At 38.7% G+C, this 26371-nt stretch overlaps 1 protein-coding gene across 1 annotated transcript in view; it reads left to right on the top strand.

The window, feature by feature from the left end:
* The first annotated feature begins 4418 nt into the window (after nt 1-4418).
* The window catches only part of VIPR2 (vasoactive intestinal peptide receptor 2), a 53587-nt gene continuing 31634 nt past the window's right edge, over nt 4419-26371 (top strand). Inside the window, exons 1-4 of the mRNA XM_027720762.2 lie at nt 4419-4701; nt 7586-7688; nt 19273-19380; nt 23001-23098. Of these exons, the coding sequence (XP_027576563.1) occupies nt 4651-4701; nt 7586-7688; nt 19273-19380; nt 23001-23098 (360 nt within the window). The 5' untranslated portion in view covers nt 4419-4650. The remainder of the gene's footprint in view (nt 4702-7585; nt 7689-19272; nt 19381-23000; nt 23099-26371) is intronic.

The following is a 26371-nucleotide window of genomic DNA, read 5'->3' as shown; positions in this document are numbered from 1 at the left end:
TCTCAGCCTTTTGAAATTACATGGAAGTCTTATAAATGTGAGGGAGAGAGGACAAATTGCATACTTTACACTGTGTGTCTTTGGTGAAAAATGTCCCTCTGTCATATTCTGTCTGAAGACTCCACATTACAGACATCCCTTTAAACAAGCTACTATCATTCATTCTTAGAATGCCTTTATATGTTTGTTCTGCAGAAACATCTTTTTGAGTAGCCAAGCTACTTGTACCTTACAGAAAGACTGCTCTGAAGAGTTCTTCATATCACTGTTGCTGGCTAGGAATATCTGCTTTTGGGATGCATTTGGTATGTTCATATTGGTAGACTGCCATTCCCAGGTCACTGCCTAAAAGTGGCTTGTGGAGCAGTTTGAGCCTCATAACTAGAAGGTGTGTGCTTAGCTACTCTTCATGCCTCTGGACACCAGGGCACCCTTGGGATGTTCAGATGGAAGAGAATGAAAAAGCTGAGGTGACACACTTAAGGACAGCCTTTCCTTAGAAAACTCTCCCTCTGCAGGTATTGTTTCTTTGCCTAAGAAAAAAGCATAGGGTTCAAGAGACTGTGGGCATAAGACAATCGGTAACAGTGGCAAAAGTTTGAAATAACTGGAACTACTGAACGCTTTCTGGAGCTGCAGATAAAACACACTGATCAGTTTGTTTATTCAGAGACTCTGAATTTCACCTCCTCTTACTGCAGCTAAAACATTTGATGCAGTAGCATCACTGTGCTGCTTCTCAAAGGATGGTGGTCTATCTGCATGTCCCCTGGAGTCTCCCCAAGGTCTGAATTCCCATTGTCATGAGCAGGACAGGTTCTGTTTCCCCCACTCAGGCCTGTCACCTTTGTTGTATTCCATCTGATCATTGAGAGAGGCTCAGTAAGATCATCTATCTTAATAGTTACTGATGCAAAAATTTTATGGAACTTTAATTTTCTCCAGTATAAAGGATCTAAACCACACACATTAAAGCCACAATCCCCTTTTCCTGGAAACCCTCTCTAAAATCTATTTTCAAGGCTGAAGAAATCTTTCCTTAAGTAGTTGGACTCCAGAGAAAACCCCAAACGACCAACTTAACAAAATGCAGGATGACAATAGAGAGAGCATTTGGGAGGTTTAGGAATGTCTGATTAAGACCTGACATCTTCACAAAGTGTGAAGACTTAGGAAGAACACTCCTTTTGCAAGGAGACTGAGTACAGCATTCCATATAAACTCTCTGTAGTCTGGAAAGTAGGACTCAAAACACATGAAAAAGCTTAAGCAGCTCAAGAAATAGCCACTCTTGAAAGAGGCACGTTGTCTAAGATGGTTTGTGCACATGCCTTGAGGAAATCCTTCCTAGTTTTTCATATAATTTGGGTATTTCTGGCAACTGTATGTTATGCATCATGTGAACAATACTTGTTAGATGGTTGAACAAAAGAAAACTCCTTTTAAACAATGAAAGCAACAGATTTATATTCTTTATACACTGACATGAACAAGATTTGTGGATAAAATACAAATTGTCAAAACATCTTGAACTCCATAAGCAATTTAAATAAGAATTGAACTCAAAGGGGATTGATGTCATTGCTTCACTATGGAAAGCCTAAATCAGCTATATATTGCTAAAACTGTGTATTAGAGGATTCTGAAGAGAAAGGTGGCCAGGCAGCAGGTACTTGTTACTTATAACTGTACTGGCATATACTTTTCCTTAGTGGGAAGATTTTCCAACAGCTGCAACTGGAGCAAAGCTTTTTGCTCCTGCATGTGCTGTGGGAGCAGAGAACTTGCAGTTCCTTGGCACTGCCTGCCACCATGTCCATTACCTGTCACTGAACTTTCCATTCCCACTTTTACTGACTTCTGGGTAATACCCAGGCTCTGCTGATTCAAAATAATATTTATTTCAATCAAAATGCATTTACTTTTTTACCACCTCTATTGTGATGAACTTCTATCCATGTTTGTTCTCCATCCTCTCTCTCTGTGTCCTTGCTGTCCTTCTGTGACTCCTGGATACCTCCATAAAATCTTTCCATTGAATTTGACAGGCCATTTGTTGAAATGACATCAAATCAACACTGACTGTCTTAATTTTTATGAGTCCTTTGTTCCTTCATAAACCTATCTGCTCTTTGCTGTGTAAGAATATGAGTCTTCTTTGTATATAACTCTATATATCCACAGTTGGTTTAGTTCCATTCTTGTTCTTTTTTTTTCCCTTCTACATCCTCTATAACAGGGCACTGAACTGTGATATGTTTAACTGAAAAGAATTTTAATCATATTTTCTAGACTTCACTTATCAATAATTTGGGTATTTTCTTAAGTAAAAAAAGCATTTACCTGTATCTAAACAAAATTATTAGTATTTGATGCATCTCCTTTATCGTGTGTCTTTTTCATGTCAAAGAGTCACTGGGAATAGCAACAGAGGAAATGGTTGAGAAATAACTTTTGATATTTCTCTTTGCCTAAAACTGCTGGTTCATTGAAGACAAAACATTACAAAAAGTTGACTATCTACAATTTTGTGATAGAACAGATGCAAGTTTCAAAACTTCTTTGCCAGTTTTAGAATATGTGGACTACTACCCAAGACCCTAGTTTCTGTCATTCCACAGAAAGAATAATGATGACCACTCCCAAGACTATTTCTACACAGAATGTTAACACTAACTTGTTAATTGGTTTCCCAGGCTACTCAGCTTCAACAGCCTAATGAATCATTTGCTCGAAGAATCAAGCACTGGGTTTTGGTGTCTGGCAACTCTTGTGTCCTCAGCTGCTGGGGCAGCCCCGCTGGGGGACAGTGTGAGTGATGGCTCCACAGGGAATGCTCCGGAGTTTACTGCTGAAGCACCTGAGGAGCCTTGACATGTATACATTTCACTCCTGAGACCAACTGCTTTCTTAACAGGATGCCAGTCATCACAAAGTGCCAGAAAGATCTTCTAAAGAGAGAGAAGACAGGATTTTCCAAAGCCTTGCAATAATGATGCACCAGATTCTTGTGAAAGATAAGAGAAATGATTCTGAGATTTTTATTTTGGAAAAACCTGTAGCTCTTAAGAAATTGTGAGGAGCACATCCAGACTGCCTGTGTCCAGAACCCCAAAGAGGAGCCCAAAGAGGAATCTTGCACAGTGGTCTCAGGAATCAGAGGGGTTGCACTGTACAGTTCTCCATGTCCAAGAGTTTTGGCCTGAGAGCCTGCCTGGGAATCTCAGAGCTAATGGCATAAGCAGGCTCTTCTCCAATCCAGCTGCTTCAGGAGTAGGTGCAATTTGACATTTCAGTTCACCTGTCACATACAGATCAAAATCAATCCAAAGAGGTATTATTTTCTGTTACAATGAAAATGCTTTCACTACCTGATCATATGCCATCCTATAAGTTTTTCTTTCTACATTAGTGTTTCCACATTCTTTCTGCATTAATCTTTCCTTCTGCTCTCAACACGCAGGTTTTTAACACTGCTCATTACAGTTCATAGTATTTTTTTTAATGATATCATGCACGTTATAATCAGGAATTTCTTTTCAATATATGACACTAATTTTTGCGTATGCATTAAAAAATAAAAATTTTATTCAGCTTTTTTGTAGAAGTGTTCTTGGTTTGCTTATAGCTGGTTATTTTGGGTGGTATAACACTACTTAGGAGAGTTTTATGATGCCTTCTCAGTCTGTTTTAATATCTAGTACTCACATTACAGCACATATAAGAGAGTGGAAAGGCAACTCTTATATATTCTCATTCTCAGCTAAAGGCCAGCATATAAGCTCTTCTTTTTCTATAACATGTCACTTAACTATATACTTTATATGCCTTGTGAGCCAAAACCCAGATGGACACCTAGCATAAACAGTCAGAAAGTAATATGGAGTGTCCTTAAACTGTTGGTCCTCTACTGAGACCTGGGAAAAAAGCACCCTTGGGGGGACGAAAGATTTGGTAATACAGCTGTTGATCTGCACCGGGGTAAGATTGACCCTGTCAGGGATCACTTCACACACCCCATATCTGTACGGGGTTTTCGTGTGTGTCTGGCTTGAGCGGACCGTGCTCTATGTCTTAATGTTTTCACCGGCAAAAGGCACCCCAGTATGGGCACCGGTGCGCTGTTGGGACGGGCACCCAGCCGCCCTGCGCACTAATGCGTGGGAAGAGGGTGTTCTCCGGCTCCTCAAAGTGGGCAGCGAGGGGGAAGTGCCGTCCAGAGCCCGGGAGCGCCGGGGACCATCTGCGGGGCGGCGGGATGGGCGGGATGGGCGTCCCGGCTGAGGGGAACGACCCGCACCTCTTATGGGGGGGAGCGACGGCGGCGGCGGCGAGAGGGAGGAGGAGAAAAGGACGACGAGGAGAGGGACTGGGGAGACGCGGGCGGGCAGGAGCCGGGGGGCAGAGGAGGAGCTGAGCGCAGAGTGGCGGCGGGCACGGACGCGGCGGGGCCGGGAGCTGGCGGCGGCCGGAACGGGGGCAGGTGCGGGAGCCGCCCACCGCCGCTGCCCGCGGGGCGGGGGCGCCCCGGCAGAACCCCCCGGGCCCTATGGTGCCGCGGCGGGACCCGCACCCCGCTCGCCGCCTTCCGACGGGCCCCGCGGAGCGGCGCGGGGCAGCGCAGCCCGCCGGCCCCGGGAATCGGCGGGCATGAGGAACCTGCCGATCCTCCTCCTCTCGCTCTGCTGGAGCCTGGGGCGGGTAAGTCTTCTGCGCGCACGCGGCACAGGGTAAAATTCACCCCCTCCAGACCTACGGCTGTTCCCCGAGGTGCCCGTGCGGAGCCCCCCGCGCCGGCGTTATCCCGCAGCTCCCCGGGCGGGGGCTCGGCGGCAGCCGCGGCAGGTGCGGCTCTAGGACATCGGTGCCTCCCGGGGGTCCCTGGGCGGGGATGTCGAGGGGAGCGGGTCCACAGTCCCGGCCGGGATCTTCGGGCGCTCCCTCTCCGAGCCCCCTGGGCGGGCTCCGTGCCCGCACCCGCAGCGGCGGTGCTGCCCCGCACCCCCGAGCGCTCCGCGGGGCCGGGACGGCTCCGCCCCGGCCCGGTCCCCATCCCCGCGGAGCGGGCACTTGTTCCCAGCAGTTTTCCCCGTGGCCGGTGGGCACCGATAGTTTGCGAAGAGTTTTCACGGAGCGCTGCCCTGGGGCGGTCCAGAAGGCCGCTGGCGGTCATCGTGCGGGGAAAACCCCGACCGCCGGATTGAGACTTACAAAGCATTCAGAGAATTGCAGCCTTCTTTAGGGTGCCTGCTTTTAGCATCTTTATATTTTCAAGAATTTCTTTAAAAGTTTGTAAAAGTCAGTTACATTGGTGGAAACATGATATACAAAAAACCAACCAACCAACCCACCAAAAATCTGCCCTCTAAATCTAAATCTTCAGTGTTACTGTATACCACCAAAAGTCAGAAAACCACGCTGAAAGTGAGTGTAAGCTGCTTGTCAGAGGAAATATTTATCCATTAAAACTACTGGTCTGGATGCCTTAGAAATTGTTACGCTACTTAAAATGCAGAAAGACTCCTCGGCTGGATTTCCAGCTCAATGTGTACCTTTACACTGCGCAGCACACACGGTTCTGTATTCATTGGTGACAAAGGATAAGCTACTCTTGGTTAAGCAGAGGGAAAGATGGATGAACACTAGTCCTGAGAGGTGGTGAGCACCCTCAAAATGCAGTTTGGAGTTCTTGATGTGTTTCAGGAAGTGATCAGAACCACAGTCTTGCACCGTAAATCTCTTTTGCCTTGTGAAGCCGAACAAAACAGGTGTCTTAGAACACCATGTAGTACAGTTTGACATGCATCCCAGCTTTGAAAAGTAATGTTGTGTTACCTTCAGCTACCAGCAAATTTATCATTTCAAAGTAATCTTCACTATTACGTCACTGATACTGGAAAACTTACAGTTATTTAAGAAGTACAAGAGAGAGTTGTTTATGCTGCTGGTTTCTTAACTGCAGTAGCTGCTTTGATTTATCCCTTATTTAACATTTCTATTTACTGGAACCTTCTTTTCCAAGGCCCAGTAATTATAATACTTTTTGATGAGAAGGAAACCTACTGTTGGTTACTGAATATTTGCAATTGGAAAAAGAAAAAATAAACCCAAAATATGTTATGCGAAATGAAAATGCTATTAAAAACATTATGTATACATGGGACTTTTATTTTACATAGGAGCTCCCTGTAAAGTAGATAATATATAACAAAAGATAGATATTTTCAGTATAATGCTGAACTTTCTATTACAAGTTCTAGACATTCTAATTTATGTTAAATATCTCTCTTTAAAAAGAAAAAACTCTGCACTGAAAACATATAATTTCAACAGTAAACACAGAGAAAAGACAGGGAAAAGAACGTAAGATTCCCATGTTGTAGATGGTGAAATGAGACATTTGGAGAAGAGACAGATTTTTTGAGTTTTAACAACAGCTCCTGCTGTTATCCTTATGGCTATTGCACTGTATTTTTAAAAGCTGTGAAAGTGGCTGGTCCACAAAGAGCCTACAGAATCACCAGGTTCTCAGTCCTGGCTTTGGGTCCAAGGTTCTGGGTCCGCAATCACAGCTTAATTAAGTATTGTCATTTGAAAAAAATTACTGTGTAATGCATCAGAGATTGTTACCAGATTCTGTTATTAAGAATCTTCCAAAAAAAAGTGAGAGAAAAGAGAAAGAAACTTGCAAGGAGACCATCCTTTTCTTGGTAACTACAGGTGTGAGGATGAGTGAAGTACAGCATATTTCCATTCTGTTTATTTAGGATGTGATTTCATTTGAGTTAATCAAACTGTCCCATTAGCTCCAGTGATGTTTCCAACTTTCCCATTTGTCAGCTACTACAATAGTTTCTTCCATGCACTCTCTTACGGACTCTGTGTGTTCCTCTATGAGGCTTTATCTGTCTCTCTGAATCCAACTGATTCCAGTACATCTTCCCAGGGTCTTGTTTCTCTCCCCAGTACTGCTACATGTGTCTCTTCCCGTGGACATGTATAACCTTTTCTTAAAATCAAAGAACTGCGGGCAGGGCTCAGAATGAGTAAAGACATTAGTGCTTTAATTTTTAAGTAGTGGGGTTTTCTTCCTGAATAGCACTTGCTTGAATCAAATAATCATGCTCTGGGACCTCCAGGAGATAAAATATACATGATGAAAAGGGGAAGAAAAGCAAAACTTAACATGTCAAAGCGAATGCAGTTTCATCAAGTTTTGTGTTCTGTGATTTGTATTAAACTTTCAGCTTCCTAACCTACTACAAAGGGGGGAAAAAAAAGCAACTGTGTTTACTTTCCTGCTTCAGTTTAGCTCACAGTTTTTCTGGAGAAGGTCTCATGACATAATATAGGGGAATGAGCTAGAAAGCTAAATGAAATGCTACAGTAAGGAGCCACTGAATGCTAGTAGATTATTTCAACATTTTGCTACGAAAAGTCAATGTGTGAGAAGCTAAAATGGACATTGACTGTGTTAAAAAATGCCAGCACGTGCTTGGGCAAAACCAGTGCCAGTGAAATTTGTGGCTTCCCTCATTGGCAGTTGCATATTTTAAGACAAAACCCATTTGTTAATTCGACACAGGTGAATGGTATCCATCCAGAATGCAGATTTCAGTTGGAGATTCACAAGGAGGAAACAAGGTGCATGGAACTTCTAAAGAGTGCAAAGCCAGTGGACTACAATGGTAAGAGAATATAAGCTGTAATGTACAGATAACTGGAGAATTGAAGATTTTCTCCTTCTACCTTCTTTACTGTTGCAGTTGCGGTTTCCGTGCTTTTCTGTACTGTGCTGATGATTTTATGGTTTTTAGAATTCATGTGATTTTGCATTAAAGGTACACCTGCAGCAAGGATGTTGTGAGAGGTGTGCCAGGGGCTGGTATTTTCTGACTGGCAGGGGCACTGCAGGCTGGTGACGACGGCACCAGCAGAAAGAACAAATCTGAGGAAAAGCTGAAAGCCTTGGATCCAAGCATGTCTCTCTAGTTATGTTGAAAGTAAAGTACTAGTGGTAGGAATGATCTCTGGGTTTCCCAGGCAGACAGTGTTTCAGACAGAAGATCAGATTCACACCCGGAGTACCCTGGAGTTGTGCAAAGGAAAAGCTGGACAGTAATGTTACATCCAAAAGACAAACTCTTCCTGTTACTTTGTTGTTTTTGTTTTCTTTCTGCATAGAAAGATAAATACATAGCAAACTGTAATTTAATGGAAGAAAGAAGGAGGAGTAGATTTCATTTTGAATTTTTATGGGTTTTTTTTAGATTTTATTAGATTTCTTTGCTACATTTTCGTGTGAGCAGAACAAAATTTTACGGAAAAATGACATTTTTTCTTGTAAGTTGAAGCTGATGGTAAAGCTACTTGTTCAGCAAGCAGAATACAAAGGCAACAGATAAATTCAGTTGGGTGGTACGTAGGTTATTTGTCTTTTTTGTGTTCAATCTGTTTTAAATGCACTCTGAAGATGATTACAGGACCTCAGAGACCTGCCATCTGCAGTGTCCTTTGAGCATAAACATGAGTCTCAACTTATGATGCTTTCTCCCCGTCTCCTCAATTTAAATGTGTAACTCCCTCAGTGCATACTCTAATATCAGTTTATATACAATAAAATAATTCAAAGGATCATCAACAGTTTGTATTTTACCATAATTTCTTCTTTATATTAATCCAGATCACTAATTAGAAAAATGCAAAACCTTACTGGAACAATTCATCAAGATTTCTATTTTTTTATTTATGAGTGATGAAGAGAGATGGCTGTTACATAAATAATATTATTGTGCAGCCAGATGGAGAACTAATTAGTAGCCCAGCTTAACGAATGGAATCTTGAATTATTAAATTCACTGTTAGCTGTTATAAGGCTTTGAAAGTCAAGCTTTCCTCAAGACACACTTTTGTCATCCAGACGCTAGATGGTTCCAAGGGTATCCTTGTGATCATACCAGTTTTATTTTGGGTTCCCTAGGGGAAGAAATAAGTTTTCTGTCAATATTTTCTTCCTAGCCTCTTTTCACTGGAAGAGGGGTGCCTCCTGAAGGCAAACTGCTGTGAAAGAACTTCATGTCTTGAAAGGACACAGTATGTCTGGTGTTGACTCAACTCTGCAGATAGTGATAAAACAGCAGTGGAAGGATTTATGTATTTTACTGAATTCCTGTCTGAAACTAAAGGGATATTCCATTCTGTTGGTGACTGGAATAAAGTCCCTGTGGTAATGAACTCTGTGTTTAATGTTACAGGAGAATTTATTTTATGCTTCATGTTATAGATACCCTTACCCAGAACCTTTAGAGAGTAGCTTATGTTAAATATATGTATTTGTATAGCAAAAATAGCCATTATCTGTGTGTCGTTATTTTCCTAATAAACTCTCTGTAATCATACAAAGATGTAAGGACTATTTTGAACAATAATACTCTGACTGCTGATAAAGAAGAATTACTAATGAAAATTGGCAAGCTGGAACTAGTCCAAGTCCTAGCTCCGCATGTAACTTGTATTACATTTGAAACATAATTCCTTATAATAAATTCAGAACTGTTATTTCACTTTTTCCTGAATGGGAAAGATCGTTATACAGCCTTTGTCATGCTTTGCTAACTTTAGTGTGTGCTACCTGACTTACAAAAGCTGGAACAAAATCTGAATGTACTGTCTTGGATTTGAAAATAAAGGTTCCCTGAGATTTTCCACCAAAGGCTTGGGCCTCTATTGTCAAAATCAGTGGAACATTTTCATTAACTTATTGGGGACCTGAGAAACCTTCATACTTCTATGTCACATGCTCCGGAATATGGCTGACATGCACAGCTACTGAATTTTGGAGGATCCAGATTGTATGGGACAGTCAGCTTCTCCTTTGACCTAGGTGGCAATTATGTATTGAATACCTTATCTAATCTTCTCAGCTCCCAGTTAGGGAGACATAAAGGAAGTATTTAAAGGCCATTGAAGTTGGGGTTTTTTTGACATCGTAAAATGATCTTATAGTCATCTTGCCTGAGCTGCATCATGACATGGGCTGAAGAACTTCACTGAGTAATTGCTGTAGTGCACTTAAAATCCCTGACTATGAAGTCTATAAAGGACTTGCTTACTCCATGGCTTAATAAAGCAATAGCGTGTTTTGCAAGGAAACATTTTATAAAGACCGTGTAAATATCCTTTGAACAATGCTAAAGATATACTAAACCCACAGGACCTGGTTGGTCTGAGACATCCACACCTCTTGCTTTGCACCCTTTGGGGGATTTTCAGGCATTAGCACATACTTTTCCATTAGTGGACAGCATTACACTCCATTTAGGGAAGAAGTCACTCTCCAAAGATCTGTGGCAGTGCCTTCCTCTCTGTAGTGCTCTTTAGCACATCTAGTTGTTTATTTTATGAAAACTACATTAGCATCTATCCACATTTGTTTTCTTCTTTCCACCTATAATTTGACACCTGAGGTATGGATACACCTTAGCTGAGAGCCTGGGAGAGGGTTTTTTTTTTTGCAAACTTATTTTTGAAGGGCAGATTAATGCATTCTAAATAGTTCATAGTAGCTACAGATTTTGAGGTCCATATGGAAAAAAACTAACCTGTTTTTTATCTGCTACCCATGTCTTGTCTTCTTACAAAAAAATTAGAAAGCTCCCAATAAAGCAAATGAAAAGACACAAAAATTGGTCTGCTGCAAATTTCTGTCTTTGTTCAGTATTTAGAATTTTTCCTTTTAAAGTAACTGATTCATTTCTGTTCACCTTTAAATAAAAAATGAAAACTTACCATCAAAAATGTTAAAACTCAGTCAGTAGGCTTTTTAAGAGGGTTTACAACAAAAAGTTCTAAAAAGATTTCATTATGAAAAAGTGAAGTCTAGGGGTTTTTTATTCGTCTTGGACTGAGTGGTTGCACAGTTAAATGTGTCTTTTTGGAACTTGCATTCCAAAATGTGTTTTTGTGAGACCATATGTCACACAACATTTTTGATTTTAGATATGACATCTTAACTTTGAGGAAGGGATGTAGAAAAAAAGAAAAAATGGCTTTGGAAAGAATTTCATAAACCTCTCAAAGAGAAGCTTCATAACGCAGCTAGTAATGGGAAATTAAAATAGACAAGACTACCAGAATGATGTTGTTAGTTATTCATAAATTTAAAGCAAGAGGGACCAATGTTGCTACATAATCCAGTCTCCTGAATTACACTGTCAGTAAAACTTCACTCAGTGATTCCAGCACTGAGCTCAAGATCTTGTAGATGAAACACAGCACATTTTTCTGAAAGCTCTTCAGAACAGTGGGATGAATATTCAAAAACTGGAGCTGTGGCAAGTTGTCCAAAAGGTTTTTATCCAACTAATTTAGCTATTAAGGTTATTTCTCCAGGAAGAAAGGTGCCTATTTTGCATTTACACACACCCAACACACCGCACCCCCCCACATCTGTGTATAACACACACACCTCTGTGTATAACAAGGCCAACCTGACAATCACTCTCTCCTCCACATTAGTAAATAGAAGACTTATACAGAGCCAGATGAGGCCTTTCTCTTGCTGCATGAAAAGAAACCTCCTCAAGGTTCCCCTTTCTTTATCCTCCCTGTCTCATCAAGGTCTTGCATCAGGTTTTGTTTGGTTTTGCAGCTATTTTCTCTGCAAAACAAGTCACTATTTCATCCTGCAGTGTTGCTTACAGTCATCTGATGTAGTATTCAAAGTAGAATTAAATGAGATAGTGGGATTATGGAACTTCTTTCATGCAGTACCAGTAGCTCTTGGCAGAACAACTTTAGCTTTCTTGAATCTCTGTGCTGCTGCTTTTCTAGCTGTAGGAGAGACATGTTGCTACTTTTTGGTTCACATATTTTTTTATGAAGGGAGCTGAAGGGACTGCTTTGGATGTTTGAGTGCTTTGGCTTTCATTAATTGAAGTGTCATCATTAATGACACCACATGAAACTGAGCATCCTCGTGGTGTTGACAAAGTCTGGGCTTTGTGTAAGCTGTATTTAATTATTTGAGGGCAGAAGAGAGGCAGAGCTGGTTCATCTTTTGAGGAGGCTGGGTGAGAAAGGTGGGAGAGAACTGTGAATGAAAGGAGTTGCCTACTGAAAAATAACCAACAGGAAATAAAATGATGAAGACAAGAAAATGTCCTGATCAGCCTCATTCAAAAATCTCACATAATAAATGTTACTGAGTGACAGTAACAAACTCTTTTGGAAGGAAGAGAAGCAACACTTGTCCGCAATGATTTTGAAGACCTGAAATTTCAACTCCACCCAAAATGTAAATAGAAATTCAGCAGTAGACATTAATAAATGGCATTTGTATTCCAAGGAAAACGAACAGCCATAAGCGAACTTATTGTGTTTTCCAGAAGACTCTGAAAGAAATACTGCCCCTGCATGGTTTTGCACCTGAGTCCTGATAAAGACAGCTGTGGCCATGGCAGTCCACTCTCCAGGACATCCAAAGTTCAAATATCCCAAGGAAAAAGTCTTCAGTACCAGAACACTGAAAAAGTTCCAGCCTAATACAGCAGATAGCAGATGGGTTAGACATAATACAAACTAGCAGAAATATATGGTCCAAGTGCTTTACGGAGACTTTTAATATTTTGTGGTGGTGTTTATGCAAACTAGAGATTGATATTTATTGGTATTTTTGGAAGAATGTACGGGGTGTCAAAATTGTGTCAACATGAAGTTGAAGGTACCTCTTGCAGCTTTGCCTATACATCCATTGAATAAGAATAGAAAATGGCATTCTCATGGTATGAATAAAATGCTGTCCAGTCATAGAAAAATAAATGCTCTTGTCTCCAAAGGACATTTTGAGTGATTAGAAAGCAGAATTTACTTGGAAAATTTAGAGAAAGATCTGTTTTCTCTTTTGTGAGGGGTGGGGTTTTTTTAATTTTTTTACTGGCAACTTCTGTATTTCCTTATAGAACCCTAAAAATATGTAAATTACATTAAATTTAAAATTGGCTAATAGATTTTTGATTCTCTAGTGGGAAACTGTTCTTCAAAAGAGAAATAAGACATTTCTTCTGAAGTGTTTAATTTAGTGAAAAGCCAGAAAATCCTCAGAAATCTCAGAAACAGTATTTTTACTGTTATTGGTAGTAGAGTTGGCTTTTGAAAAACCTATGAACTGCAAACATTTTAGGTGAATATGAAATAAACTCTCTTGATTTGATCATTCCTTTAACTGGTTCAACCTCATGTATACCATAGATTTCCAAAATTCTGTTTACTGTCTATGAGTAGTGTTTGTTAATTAAAAACTTTTACATTTCCTCAGTATTTCTGACTAATTGGAGCTGCCTCCTGACTGCTTTGCAGCCAGTGTTTTCATTTTCACATGTACTTGGAGCACAAGCAGGCAGCTCCACGCAGAGGGGCTCTGAGGGGCCCTGGACAGGCAGGGTCCATCCAGGCCAGGGCAGCTGGAGAACAACCAAGGGTAGCCCCAGTCTTGGACACGTGCAACCTCCCTGGGACAGGGACAGCAGTGGACATTAACCTGCAGGAGAAGGGTCAGGATCTGGCCTGGCATAGGAAACCAGGATCAGGGACAACCCTGAGATGGCTGAGCAGAGACAGACATAGGTCTGCTCTGAGGAGGCTGAATCAGGTGCCACATGAAGGTCCAGACCTGAGCATGGATGGGGCTCTGGGCAGGGCCATCACAGCCCATTTGTGCACTCAGGGCCCTGACAAAAGCAGATGGCAAATAACTTCAGTGAAATATCGTGGAGCAACAGCTTTTTTGCAACTGTCCTATTCCTATTGCTGCTCTAAGCAGTTCTGCTGCTTTGCTTCCAGTTTACCAGCTTGCTATTTCTCTAACACCTCCTTTTCTTTTCTTTTTTATCACTGGTGTAAAAATGCAGAAAGAATGTCAGTCTGTGTATGATCATAATTCCATGCAACCTAAGTTACATGCTGTGGTGTACAGACCTGCAATCTAGAAATCATTGCCCATAAGAGGTGAGATGGCTCCTGCTCTGTCAAGTTTAATACAAAAATCAAAACATTTCCCTGTTTGAAAAATAAACCCAAGGCTAGCTGTCAACTTTCTGACTCATCTTCAAAGCCTCTCTTGTTTCATATTTCATGCACGCCTAGACAGCGTAAAAATGCTAAAGGTCTCTTGGAAGTAGCAATTTTTAAATCCAAATGCAAAGTGCCACCTAGTGGTTTCATATATACAAAATATGTCTATAAACAAAATTTTCTAGTGCAAGCCCAGTGTCTCATGTCTTTATAGATGAAGAAGCACAAGCAGGTAAGTGAACTTGTTGCTCGAAGACTGGGTCTCAAAGAGCAGGATGATGAATGTGGTGGCAGTACTTATGTAAGCTGAAGAAAATAAGAAACAAAACGTAGTTTATAGTCTGTTATGTTTCCTTTCGTTATGAAGTATCTGCAAATGCATCACAAGCATTCAAGACCAAACATTCAAATAAAGTAAGTGATCTCATTGAAACCAGCTAACAATAACAATAACATCTGCAGTATCATCTAGAGAAATAGGAGGGAGGATCAGTAGAGGAGAACTTTTGAGTGAGTAACTGAGCAATGGTTTTCTGAGAATTTTGGTTGTTTCCTTGGATATGCTGTGAATGACATATCAGGGAAATAAATTATACAAATGAAGAGATTGTAAAGGGGTTGTTATATGTAGGGTGCAGTAACGTTCTTCTAGACACCATAGAAATAGGGATGAAGAACCTTTTGGTTTTTTTCCCTTTGCCAGTCTTGCTAGCAGTTCTCATAGTTTAACCCCAGTCAGCTACCACATGCCATGAGGCCATGTGTTCACTCCCCACCAGTGGGATCAGGGAGAGCATCGGAAGGGTAACAGCTGGAAAACTCATGGGTTGAGATAAAGACAGTTTGGTAGGGAAAGCAAAAGCCATGCGTGCAAGGAAAGCAAAGCAAGGGATTAAATCACTGCTTCGCAAGGGCAGGCAGGTGTTTGGTCATCCCCAGGACAGCAGAGTCCCATCACATGTAACTTGGGAAGACAAACACCATCAGTCCAAATGTCTCCCACTTCTTCCTTCTTCCTCCCACTTCACATACTGAGCATGATGTCATATAGTCTGGAATATCCCTTTTGTCAGTTGGGTCACCTGTCCTGGCTGTGTCTCCTCTCAACCCCCCAGGCACCCCCAACTTCCTCACCAGCGTGGCTGCACGAAAAGCAGAAGAGGCCTTGGCTCTGTGAAAGGCCTGCTCAGCAATAACAAAAACATCTCTATTATTAACACTCTGTTCAGCACAAATCCCAAACACACCCCATACTAGCAACTGTGAAGAAAATTAACTCTGTACCAGCCAAAACCAGCACAATAGTTAAAGAAGAAGGTAAAGGATATAACACTAGATGTGCAGAAACAGTTGAGGAGCTAACACAGATCAAGAGCTGATTGGTTTTATATGTGTACGTATCAAAGTGAAAGGACAAAACCACTCAATACTTGAGAATTTACTGAAGCAACACGCAAATATAGAGACTAATTCCATCAATGAACATAAAAGAATAAAGGTGTACATTAATATACCTTTGGATATTTGAAATATTTTAAAAATATTATAAATAAAGAAAATTATATGAAATAAACAGACATTATATGAAATAAACATTGAAGCAATTTAAGTTTTGCTTAAAAAGTTAGATGCTTTATATAAAAATTATCATTTTATTGGTAAAATTCTTACCAGAACTAAAATATAAAACTTATTTAAAGATGCAATTATGAATATTTTGTCTCTTACTTGATTGATATCCTTCGGAGACAGTAGGAAACCGTCCTATAATGTGAAAGATGGATAAAATTTCCAGAGAATAAGAGTTTACATAATGATTTTACGAATGCAGCAGTGACGGATGACAGTCCAGAAATCCTAAAACTGGATGAATTAATGGCTGGACAGATAGTATAGAGTGAGTAGAGAGGAGAATATCAAGTTTGATCAAGTAGAAATTCTATGTACAGAAAGAGAAACATTTAGGACAGTATTTACCACACCTTCATGTTCCAACAGTGTGGTATTTAAAGCACCATAGACTGCTTTGTAGTCTCTAGAAAGCAACAGGCAATTGTTGTGAGCAATTAATCTGGGCTAACTTCATGTGTTTTAGGATGAAGTGAATTGTTGTCTGTCACTCTCTGACGTATGTCATTGTATATGTCATTGTTGCAAAAAGTTACTATGGTGGATGAAGAGCAGTATCTACTTGAAGACCTCTGAAACTCCACCGAGATCTCCAGTTGTGCCACATCTTTAATTTCCAAGATCAGTAGGAAATAAATTGCTAGTTTCTATTGTGCACAGTTAAGCTCGTGTTGTACAAAAGATGGAAGAGACAGATTGATACAAGTGCAGTAAGAATGGACTCGTTAATTGTATGCCACTTTTGCATTAGAATATGTTTTCATAAGAGAAGAAAAAGGTATATGACTGTAATGCTAAAAACCTAGCAGCATTCAGCATTCAGACCTAGTCCAGTTTTCAGACCCCCAGTGTAGTCATTCAGTGACTATAAATGCCTCCAGGATATTTCAGCAGTTTTCTCAGATTTCCCATACCATAATAACTAAGCCTGTAAACATACATAACCTGAGGCTTAATATTGTTGGAATTCTGATGACAGCAACTCCAGTTTTTGATTGCATTTGAGTGTAGTCTAGATGTAGGAAATACATCTTTGGTGTTATTTCATTCATTTGATTTAAGGAGTCTGAAAAAGCATCATCCTCTCCTGTGCCATAGATGCCTGTAAAGTCTAAAATATGGAGGGAAAAGAGAGATAAAAAACACATTCCCCAGAAACCATTAGTGACTTGTGAAATTTTGAACATTAAAAGCTTGCATACTGAGTTCCTTCCAGCAAGCTTCAAGATCTGATACAAATTGTGCTGATTAATTTTGGTAAGCATAGGATTTGGACTTCAACTTTTCCATATAATATTACATCTAATTGAGGCTTGAGTAAGAGTTTTAAGTGGTTTTTTTGTGGCAAATGTACAAATGGAGCTCTGAAGTCTACGTTGTTCAGCTGCCTGTTTAGTAAAACCTTAGCCCAGTCCATATAGCAGCATAACAAAAATTTATAAAGGCCTCTGAACTTGTTTGCACATTACTGCAGCAAATCCATCATCTTATATTAAACAAAAGGGAAAATTTGTGAAAGTCATCAAGTCATCAGCTTCTTTGGGTGTACATCAACACTTTCGTGACTCACCTCAGCTCTCACTTTTAGTGGAAATGGAGATGAAATAGAAAGGTCTGAAGTACCACAAGATGATGATTAGTCTTGTGTACTCCAGGGCTTGTTTATGCTGGATCATGCAGTCCAACCATCAAAGCCAAAAGAGTTTCATTTTATCACTGTAGTTCTGAGTGCTGGCAGATGAAGAAAATAGTTTCTTTGTCTTTCTGATTATCTGTATGTCGTGTTGTTGGTGTTGTTTCTGGCTTGAAATCAATTGGGAAGGAAGCATGACCTGAATTGGCTGAGCTAAACATTCTTTTATTTTGCATAAGCCCCAGTGTTGCATCACAGAGATTTGGACTTGATCTTGACCCAAAACTGCAACTCAGGAAGCACCCATGCATGTTGAAGTTCTGTTGACTTCAAAGGCTATGAAGGTGACTTGCTCAAATGTAAACCTCTTAAATTGCGTACGGATGGCCAAGTCAACATCAGAGATATCTCAGAGATACTGTTAGTAACACCAAAAGAGGCTGATCCAGCATACAAGGCAATGGAATAAGGCATTACTTTATCTACAAACAGAGATAAACTTTGTGAAGTTTCCCTTTAGTAATCCCTTATTTTTGGCATCATCCTTCTGAATATAGAACAGATGCTGCATTTAGAACTGTACAATACTAAGAGTGAAGAAAGACGCAATCCCCATGAGTAAGTGTTTCTTCTGGAGAATAGCACTTGCTTGGGAAACTGTATACAGAGGGCTCTATGGAATTGGTGACCAAATGCAGAATTTCCTCCATCATCCTACTCTCATCTTCATTCGTCATTTCCAAACCCTGTTCTTGGTACCACAGAGGTTCCCTCCCAGCTATCACACTTAGATGGATGTCTTCCAAAGGAAAGCAAGGCCCATGGGAATGCTGTGCCACTGGCTTTTCTTCTTGCTGCACTAGGACACACCCCGGGGACAAATCCAACTGCTGGTCCTGTAACACATTCTTCAGTTCCCTAGTTTATGTGCACTTTGAAAATAACTTAAACTTTGAAAGCAGGATGCTGCACATTTTATGTTAACACAAGCTGTCCAAGTTTAATTGCACTAATATGGTCTAATGCAAATATGGAACTTCTAAATATTCTTTTTCCAGCTCCATTGAACTCATGTGGCTTGATTTTGAGCATGACCTCACTAGCACAGAATAAATTAACAGTGAATTGCTAATACTATAAATATTCTGAAGAACAGTATGGATGTGAGCAGTTCCTAATCCAAGTTTTATGTTCTCTACTGAAAGGAACAAACTGTCTCTTAGATTTCTAATAATCTCATGGACATAATGCTGGTAGGATAAAAGTTTTATTTTTCTCTTTAGCATTAGTTACAAATTTAAATTGTCAATTGCCTTATTTGAAGACATAAATACCCAGAGTTTTGCACATGATTTTTTTTTTTTTTGAGATAACTTGAACTGTGATAATATGAATAACATTTCCTTACTTTTATATCCTTCCGGATATAAGTCCTCCTAAGGTTTATATCCAGAAACTTTCATCACTCTTTGCTTAGCTTAGAAGACATGGACTATAGATAGACACCTTTAAACATGGCATGGTTGAGCCATGTTGACTCCAACGAACTACTTAAATATTTCTTTGTGATGTTCAATCTGCATATTACTCCAGATAGAAAAGTCCATTTTGTGATTAAGAGATTCTCAAAATTTTGCAGTTCTTAATAATCCATATCAATGCTTGGAAGTTTTAAACATTTCTTACTGTTTCTTAGCATCCTCACATCACAATGTTGTAGTTTTAATGAAACATTTCACAAACAATATATTAATCATCAGAGTCTTATGATTTCCTTAACATTTTCGTAGAAAACGACATCTTTGCAGCTTTCTTGAAAGAGTCTAACATTTCTTGAACCACTTATCCAAAACTTCCACCAGGTCTTTATAACGTAAATACAGTAGAGTAATTTGGACCATACTGAGCTTTCAAGTCTGTTACTGCTGGTTTTGTTTCAGGATGTGTTGGAGTTTGGGATAACATCACCTGTTGGCGTCCTGCAAAGATTGGGGAGACTGTCACTGTCCCTTGCCCAAAAGTGTTTAGCCTTTTTTCTGGAAAACCAGGTATTTTATTTTAAGCTGTACTTTTACTGGCTTCTTTCTGGTGTTTTGTAACATAATGTGCTAAAAATGGTTTATTTGGAATTTTTATTTTCTTTTTAAAGAGTTAAAATTCTTTTCAGAGCTGTTCGTGATACACCATGAAAAGACCAAATTGTCGTCTTTGTGGTCTGTACAGTGTTCTTTGAGCCAGATACTAAATATATATTCTAATACAGTGACACCAAGTCTGGAGACATTGTTTGCTCTTTTTTCACCTATTTTTGATTATTATTAAGGCATCTGAGCCTGACTGACATCTCTAACAACTGCCAGAAGATCATATGCAGATTGTCCCTTCTGTGATTAGGAGGGGAGCTCTGCCTTGCTATCACGAGAATAATGAGCCCACATTAACACATAATACCTAAAAATTATTGCTTTTGCAATTTAGGGTAGTTATTATGAAACCTTTTATTCCGCCGTTTAATAGAGCTTAAAAAGAGCTCATCAGTGCCTCAGGCTGTTTTAAATCTACCATATTCTGCACCATCTTGTCAATTCATCTTGCTGTGGTTTCATTTTGCACTGTGGCATGTTAGTGGAGTTTTGGAAATAGATGATGCACACAGAGTATTTCACATGTATCTCATAGTGCAGCAGGAAAAATCTTATCCCCATTGCTCAGGTGAGAAACTGTCGTCATGAGGAGCTGGTGAAAAATGTGAAAGTCATCACAGTGATTTAATTCTGTTTTTGAGGTTAACTTGGGGTATGACTAAAATACCTTTATTCTCAAAACTGTTGATTAAATCTTGTTCCAGTAAAAAATAGATAACTAAAACAATCTACACATGAGCAAAGGTTTTCATTCCTGGAGCTGGTGAATGTTGATTAGTTTATCATGGATAGTCTAAACAGTTTATAAAGGGGAAAGTATGTTCACTAAATCTTATGAAATCTATAAAAGTATTCAAATGACTCAAACAAAGATATTAAGGTGTTGTCATGAGACAAGGCAAACTTATAAATATCAAAAATTCAAAATCTGAATTAAATCATTCTACTTCTGTCTACTTGCCAGACAGAGCATGTACTCTCTCTCTGGAGTTTATTTCATAACTGTTAGTTATTATTACAACAATATTTTAATTTTACTAATAAACAAATATAAATATTTAAGTCTGAAACCTTCACAGTGCACTGCAAGTCTGTTTCACCTTAGCATGGTGTCAGCAAGACTGAAAGAGTCCTTCCTTTTTATAATTTTCTATAATTTTCTCAGATATAGGTTTTTTTCATGACTACCTGTTTACTTCTTGCTTGTGAAACTAACAGTGTTTTTTTAGAGGTAATTAGAGGTAATTTAGGTGTAATTAAGGGTGCTTTTTAAATCTTGTCTTTCTATAATTTCAGAGAAAAAAGACAGCAAACATCTTGCATGGTTGATTCAATTAAGATCTAACTATCTTAGCACCTTTATAATTTGATTATACTCAGGAATATGTTATCTATTTAATTCATACACAGTACATTTCAAATAAACTTCATTCTTATAGCAGAAAATTACAAAAATATATTTAAACAAGAAGTCCAACTTTTTATTTAGTCAGATTTTTGAGATGTATGTTTTAGCTTTTTACTGTTTTAAAGGAGTTAAAATTCTACTACAAGATGATCTAGACTATCTAATTTTTATACAAGTATTCCAAGTCGATAGTAGATTTTTATATGCCATCAATTCTTTAAAGAATTTCTTAATTTAAATCATGAATTTAAAAAACTGTTTGTCTTCTCATCCTAACAACTTTTGGAGACCTGGCTCTAAATTTCTTCTGTGATGCTTGAGATCATAGTTTAAGCATCTCACATAATTAATTCTCTATTGAATATTAGTAACTTTTTATTAAAAGATCTTTTACTGTAAAAGCAGCCATATTATCCTATAATGTTTTCCCTGTATTGTACATGACAATGCAAGTTTAGGAGTCTCGGAAAGTTATTCTGTGAAGTTCTTATTTAAATGTATGCGTTGAGTTACAAGTTTTAAATCAGGTTGCCTTCCAAAATACTTCATTGCATGAAAAGGTGGAGTAGAAATAAATAATGCCTTCCATAGAACATTGCCCAACATTGCCTTTAGGTTAGAAGGCATTAGAATACTTGAAGCAGAAAATACTTCAACCCCTTGAGTACAAGGAATCTTTTTATTGCTTTGACGTAATTTGTGGTTCTGTTAAGATGTTCCTCTGCTCTGCCTAGTCAGAGAATCTTGATGTACTTTTAAAGTGAAGACTCTTCACAATGTATAAATAGGTTACATTTTCTTTTAAAAACGTCATGTCTATGCCAAATGGCAGAAGTCGTCCTGTTGTTTGAGGAGACACTGTAGATTTAGGTCAAGGCCTTTTTATTAGCTGGAAAGATTAGATTGTGGATTGGTGAACTATTTGTAGGATATTTACAACTTTCCACCGAAAACTTTATACAAAGAAGAACTTCCAGTAACCAGTCAGCAAGATACAAATCACAAAAGCTTTAGTTTGGAGTGTATATAAACAAGTTTGGTTATTCTTGGCCAAAGCTGATCTGTGACACATAACTTTACTTTTCTATGGTGAAAAACAGGCATCTTAAGTCACTTAAAGACCAGTGGTACACTCCAGACCAAAGCAATATATTATTATGCATTTCAAGCATTGTGAGTATACAAGTTGCTTTAAGAAATGTGAGGGGAATTTGGCCATGAATTAACATTAAGTTATAATAACATTAATGACTATTCGTTAGTCTGACATCAGTCTCTTCAGTTTTTTCTTATTGATGATGTTCCACAGGCATGAACATTAATTCATTTTAATTAAATTAAGAAGCGGAATCATGGGTTGCCCCCATCTCATCTGTGTGACTTCTGTAAAGAGTTAACTTCGCTCAGTTCCAACCAGAAAACAATTTCTGAAATAAATAGATATCCAAAATTCCTTTCCAACCACACTTCTACAGGTCCTGTATGTTCCTTGGACTACATTGTTTCAATATTGGTTCAAAGAGTGAGATTCAGCATACATTTTTATTTCCTTGTTCTTCAACCTATAAGATGATTTGGCCTTTAAACTTCGTTACCAACCTTACCAACGTTTGCTGTAGCAGTAATTCATCACCATAATGTCTAAGAGCTTTTATAACTCTTCAGTAGATCATTTGATATTGGCTTCTCAGAAAAGCTTAAATAGGAGATCGGAACAACTTTCACTTAAATTACTTTTCTATCAAATTACTTTACCTACAAATTACCCCCTTTATGGAGTGAGCCAAAAGACTAAATAAAACAGCAAAATACTTCAGGCTGTTGCAGACGTAACAGGAATATCTGTTACACTGAAGGAGAATCCTGCTATCACGGCTTGGCTTTACTTTTGTTTTTCAGTAGTGCAAAGGAAACTCCAGGCAAGAGCAAAAGCCAAAGCAGTGTGAATGAAGAGCACGTGAAAGGAAATGGCTGGGTTGCTCTAACAGGAGTCCTAGGGAATACAGGAAACAGAGTTAGGTTGTGACTAACTAATGACAAAAAGGTTGTCTAAAGATTCATTGATGAGGACACTATTGAATCTTTCTGATTTAAACTCTCTAATTTTTCTTTACAGGAAATATTAGCAAAAATTGTACAAGTAATGGATGGTCAGATATTTTTCCGGACATCTTAAGTACTTGTGGATATAATGACTATGAAGATGATTACAAGGTAGGAGAAGTACTTTTTCTATTCATTTTGATGCTGGTGTTCAATACATCTATCAGACATATTCTGCTTTTAAATAACTCCCATTTTACTCAGACTCAATGAAAATCAGACTGAATGAAAATTCTGCAATAATTTCTGGTAGCATTGGTTGCAATATGCTTGGATTGCGGTTGAGATTGAGATAAAACCAGAAATATAGAATTCAGTAACTGTTGGAAATTCAAACCTGTAAGGAGTTGGTAATTGCAGTAATGCGTCTGTATTTCTAATATTGCAGTGTTAACTCAGCTTATGCACCATATGTTTTGCATTGTGTTATTTCAAGAAGTTTCACTTATTTCAAAAGAATATTCAAAAGAAGTTATTTCCAAACTGAATACTGTAATAATCTATCAATAGTACATGCATCACTTGCTTGCTGGTATCTGTTCAAGTTATAAGTAAAATAGAATTAATTTAAATCACTGGAGTTATTGCAGATTTATATTGGACATTAAACTGTGTTAGCAATTGGAAGTGCTTCAGAAAGCTATGAAGATAACTTTAATACACTATGCATGGAAAACCAAATATGTTCACTTTGCAGATTCTATTTCTTGTTCTTTTTATTGAGGGAGAGATTTTTTTCCATCACATTTTACGTATTTTCTCTCTGTTTTCCTGCTGAGGCTAACAGAGCAAGATTTTATTTACAACCATGAGCTCATAGTGTCAGTAAACTCTTGTTACCCAAAACAGATTAAGTTCTCTCATGAATAAAAATACTTGGCTGGTTGGGGTTTTTTTCTGGATTTTAGTTTGTGTGGAATAGCTGTAGCAGAAATGTTCTGTCAGGTTTGCAGAGATGCGCATGCAGTTTTTGCCACCTCTTTCTGTGTTTGAAAGCCCAACCATTACTAGAGTTGAAAATAGATAGTAAAGAAAATTGAAAGAATATGTTGTTTCCCCAACTTTTCTGAAGAAACATTATAAAATGTGTATGATCTGACAACTTGGGAACACAGGTGTAAAAAAGCCATTTTAAACACTGTCATTTGCCCCAGACATTGTCATGATGTGAAAATGGGTCAAGACGTAACAATTCAAATTAACAAAAGATAATATTTCAAGTACTGGGAAACACTTGATTAGCAAATGGAGTAGTACAATAGAAAAGCAGTTCTTGTTTGACATATTCATTAATAATTTGAAAGAAGCGAATGAAATGCAAATTAGCTATACTTACAGGAATTAACCTAGAGAACTGGAAATAGGAAGCAGCAGCAATATTTACAAAAGCCTTGAAAAAAACCCAAAAATAAACATGTTCGGATGAACATCAGAAGAGAGGTGTGGGAAGCAGGTACTGAAAAAATCATTAGCAAAAGTACAACAGACAGGATATAATAGATATAATATGTCATAGGGAAAATAGAAAAAATGCAAGCATCATGCAGTTGTGAGATTTCAGGAGGCATTTGAGGTTCTGCACCAACCACTTGTTTACATTGAAGACGTTTCCTTCATTTTGGATCTTAGTGCTCAATGGTAACACCTCAGCCCAAAACCTTTACTTGGCATAAATCAAGTTGTTTTTTTGAGTTTTGGTGTGTGTGATTCGGTTGTTGTTTTTCTTTTTTTTAAGCTAGTATTTCAACAGTAAGAGCTAAAAATAAAGTCCTAAGTATTTGGATACTGAGTATTCTGGACACAGTTTGTCATGCAACAATATGCTTTGTAGATGGTGTATGAGGTTGCCCTCAAAGTCAAGGTAACTAAGGAAATAATATTTTAGGGAAGGTGGCAAAATATTTCCCCTATGGTAAGTCCTAAATTCTCTTCTGTATGCTTTCCTTTGAAGGCAATGTTAGAGGAGTAGGTAGAAACTGTCTTTGGTGCCACTTTGGTGCCTGCATCTTCACTGCTGAATGAGTTTCCATTATAGATCCAACGTAGTATTTTTTCCTGTGTGTTTTTTCTGTCTTTTAAGATATAGACTCATATTTTTAATGCAAGAGGGGCTTATTTCTACACATATTTTATATTTATCTTATATATATATATATACATATATATGTATATACATATAGACAGACATATCTATCACTCCAGATATGCAACTGTTTTGGACAGTTTTGAAACTTCTAGAGAAGATTTAAATTATAAAAATTGGTGAGCAAATACTGAACAAACAATTTATTAACAGGCACCAAATGTTTATGCTGAAAAATGTTTATACACTGAAATGAGAAAGCTTATTTAAAAGCACTATAAACTTGTCATCTATTATTTCTCTGCTGAAAAAACTTGCATCAACAGTTTACCTTGATTTTATGTTCAAACTAAAACGTTCAATTTTTATTCTGTGTCAAATTGTCTATTTGCAGCTTATATGAAAAGAAACTATTTTCTTAACATTTTGAAATTAGCAATGAGTGTCTGATACAGAATCCTTGCTTAATTCTATTTTAGGTCCATGTAGTGTTTACTGGTCCTACCGTTATTTATAGGAGATCAATTTGATAAGTATGACTGTCCTGCTTTCAGCTGTGATAGGGTTAATTTTCTTCCTAGTAGCTGTTACAGGTCTGTGTTTTGAATTTAGTATGAGAGTAATGTTGATAACACACTGATGTTTTAGCTGTTGCTAAGTAGTGCTTACCCTGAGTCAAGGACTTTTCAGATTCCCGTGTTCTGCCAGTGAGCAGGTGCACAAGGAGGTGGGAGAGAGCAAAGCCAGGACAGCTAACCTGAACTGGCCAGAGAGATATTCCATAGCACAGAATGTCATCATCATCATCATCATCATCATCATCATCATCATCATCATCATCATCATCATCATCATCATCATGGCTAGGCTTCGCGAACGAAGATTTGGGAAGGCTCTATCCACATTTGTTACAGGCACACTGGTGGCTTATGAGGCCAATACGTGACAGACATATCCGATTGCAAAAGGCACAGCAGAAAGACTCCTTAGATGGTGTATTCTGCAAGACATGGCTCTTTCTACGTTGCCTTTTCTCCTCGAGAGTGATCCTGCGTGTGTTCTCAAAGGAGACAGCTACGTTATAGATGGTGTGTCTCCAGGCCTCCCGATTGGAGGCCAGAGTAGACCAGTTATGGTGATCAATATGGCCAAGGCTGAGATGTTGTTTCACGGAGTCCTTGTATCTTTTCTTCGGGGCTCCTCTCATGCGGCAGCCAGTGGCAAGTTCACCATAAAGCAAGATCTTAGGGAGGCGGTGGTCCTTCATCCTGGAAATGTGCCCTGCCCATCACAGCTGTGTT

This window comes from Pipra filicauda, unplaced genomic scaffold, assembly GCF_003945595.2.
Source record: "Pipra filicauda isolate LSUMZ 115617 unplaced genomic scaffold, ASM394559v2 scaffold94_size2452230_pilon, whole genome shotgun sequence".
NCBI lineage: Eukaryota > Metazoa > Chordata > Aves > Passeriformes > Pipridae > Pipra > Pipra filicauda.
The sequence above is the reverse complement of the archived record's forward strand: the minus strand, read 5'-3'. Positions and strand labels throughout refer to the sequence as shown.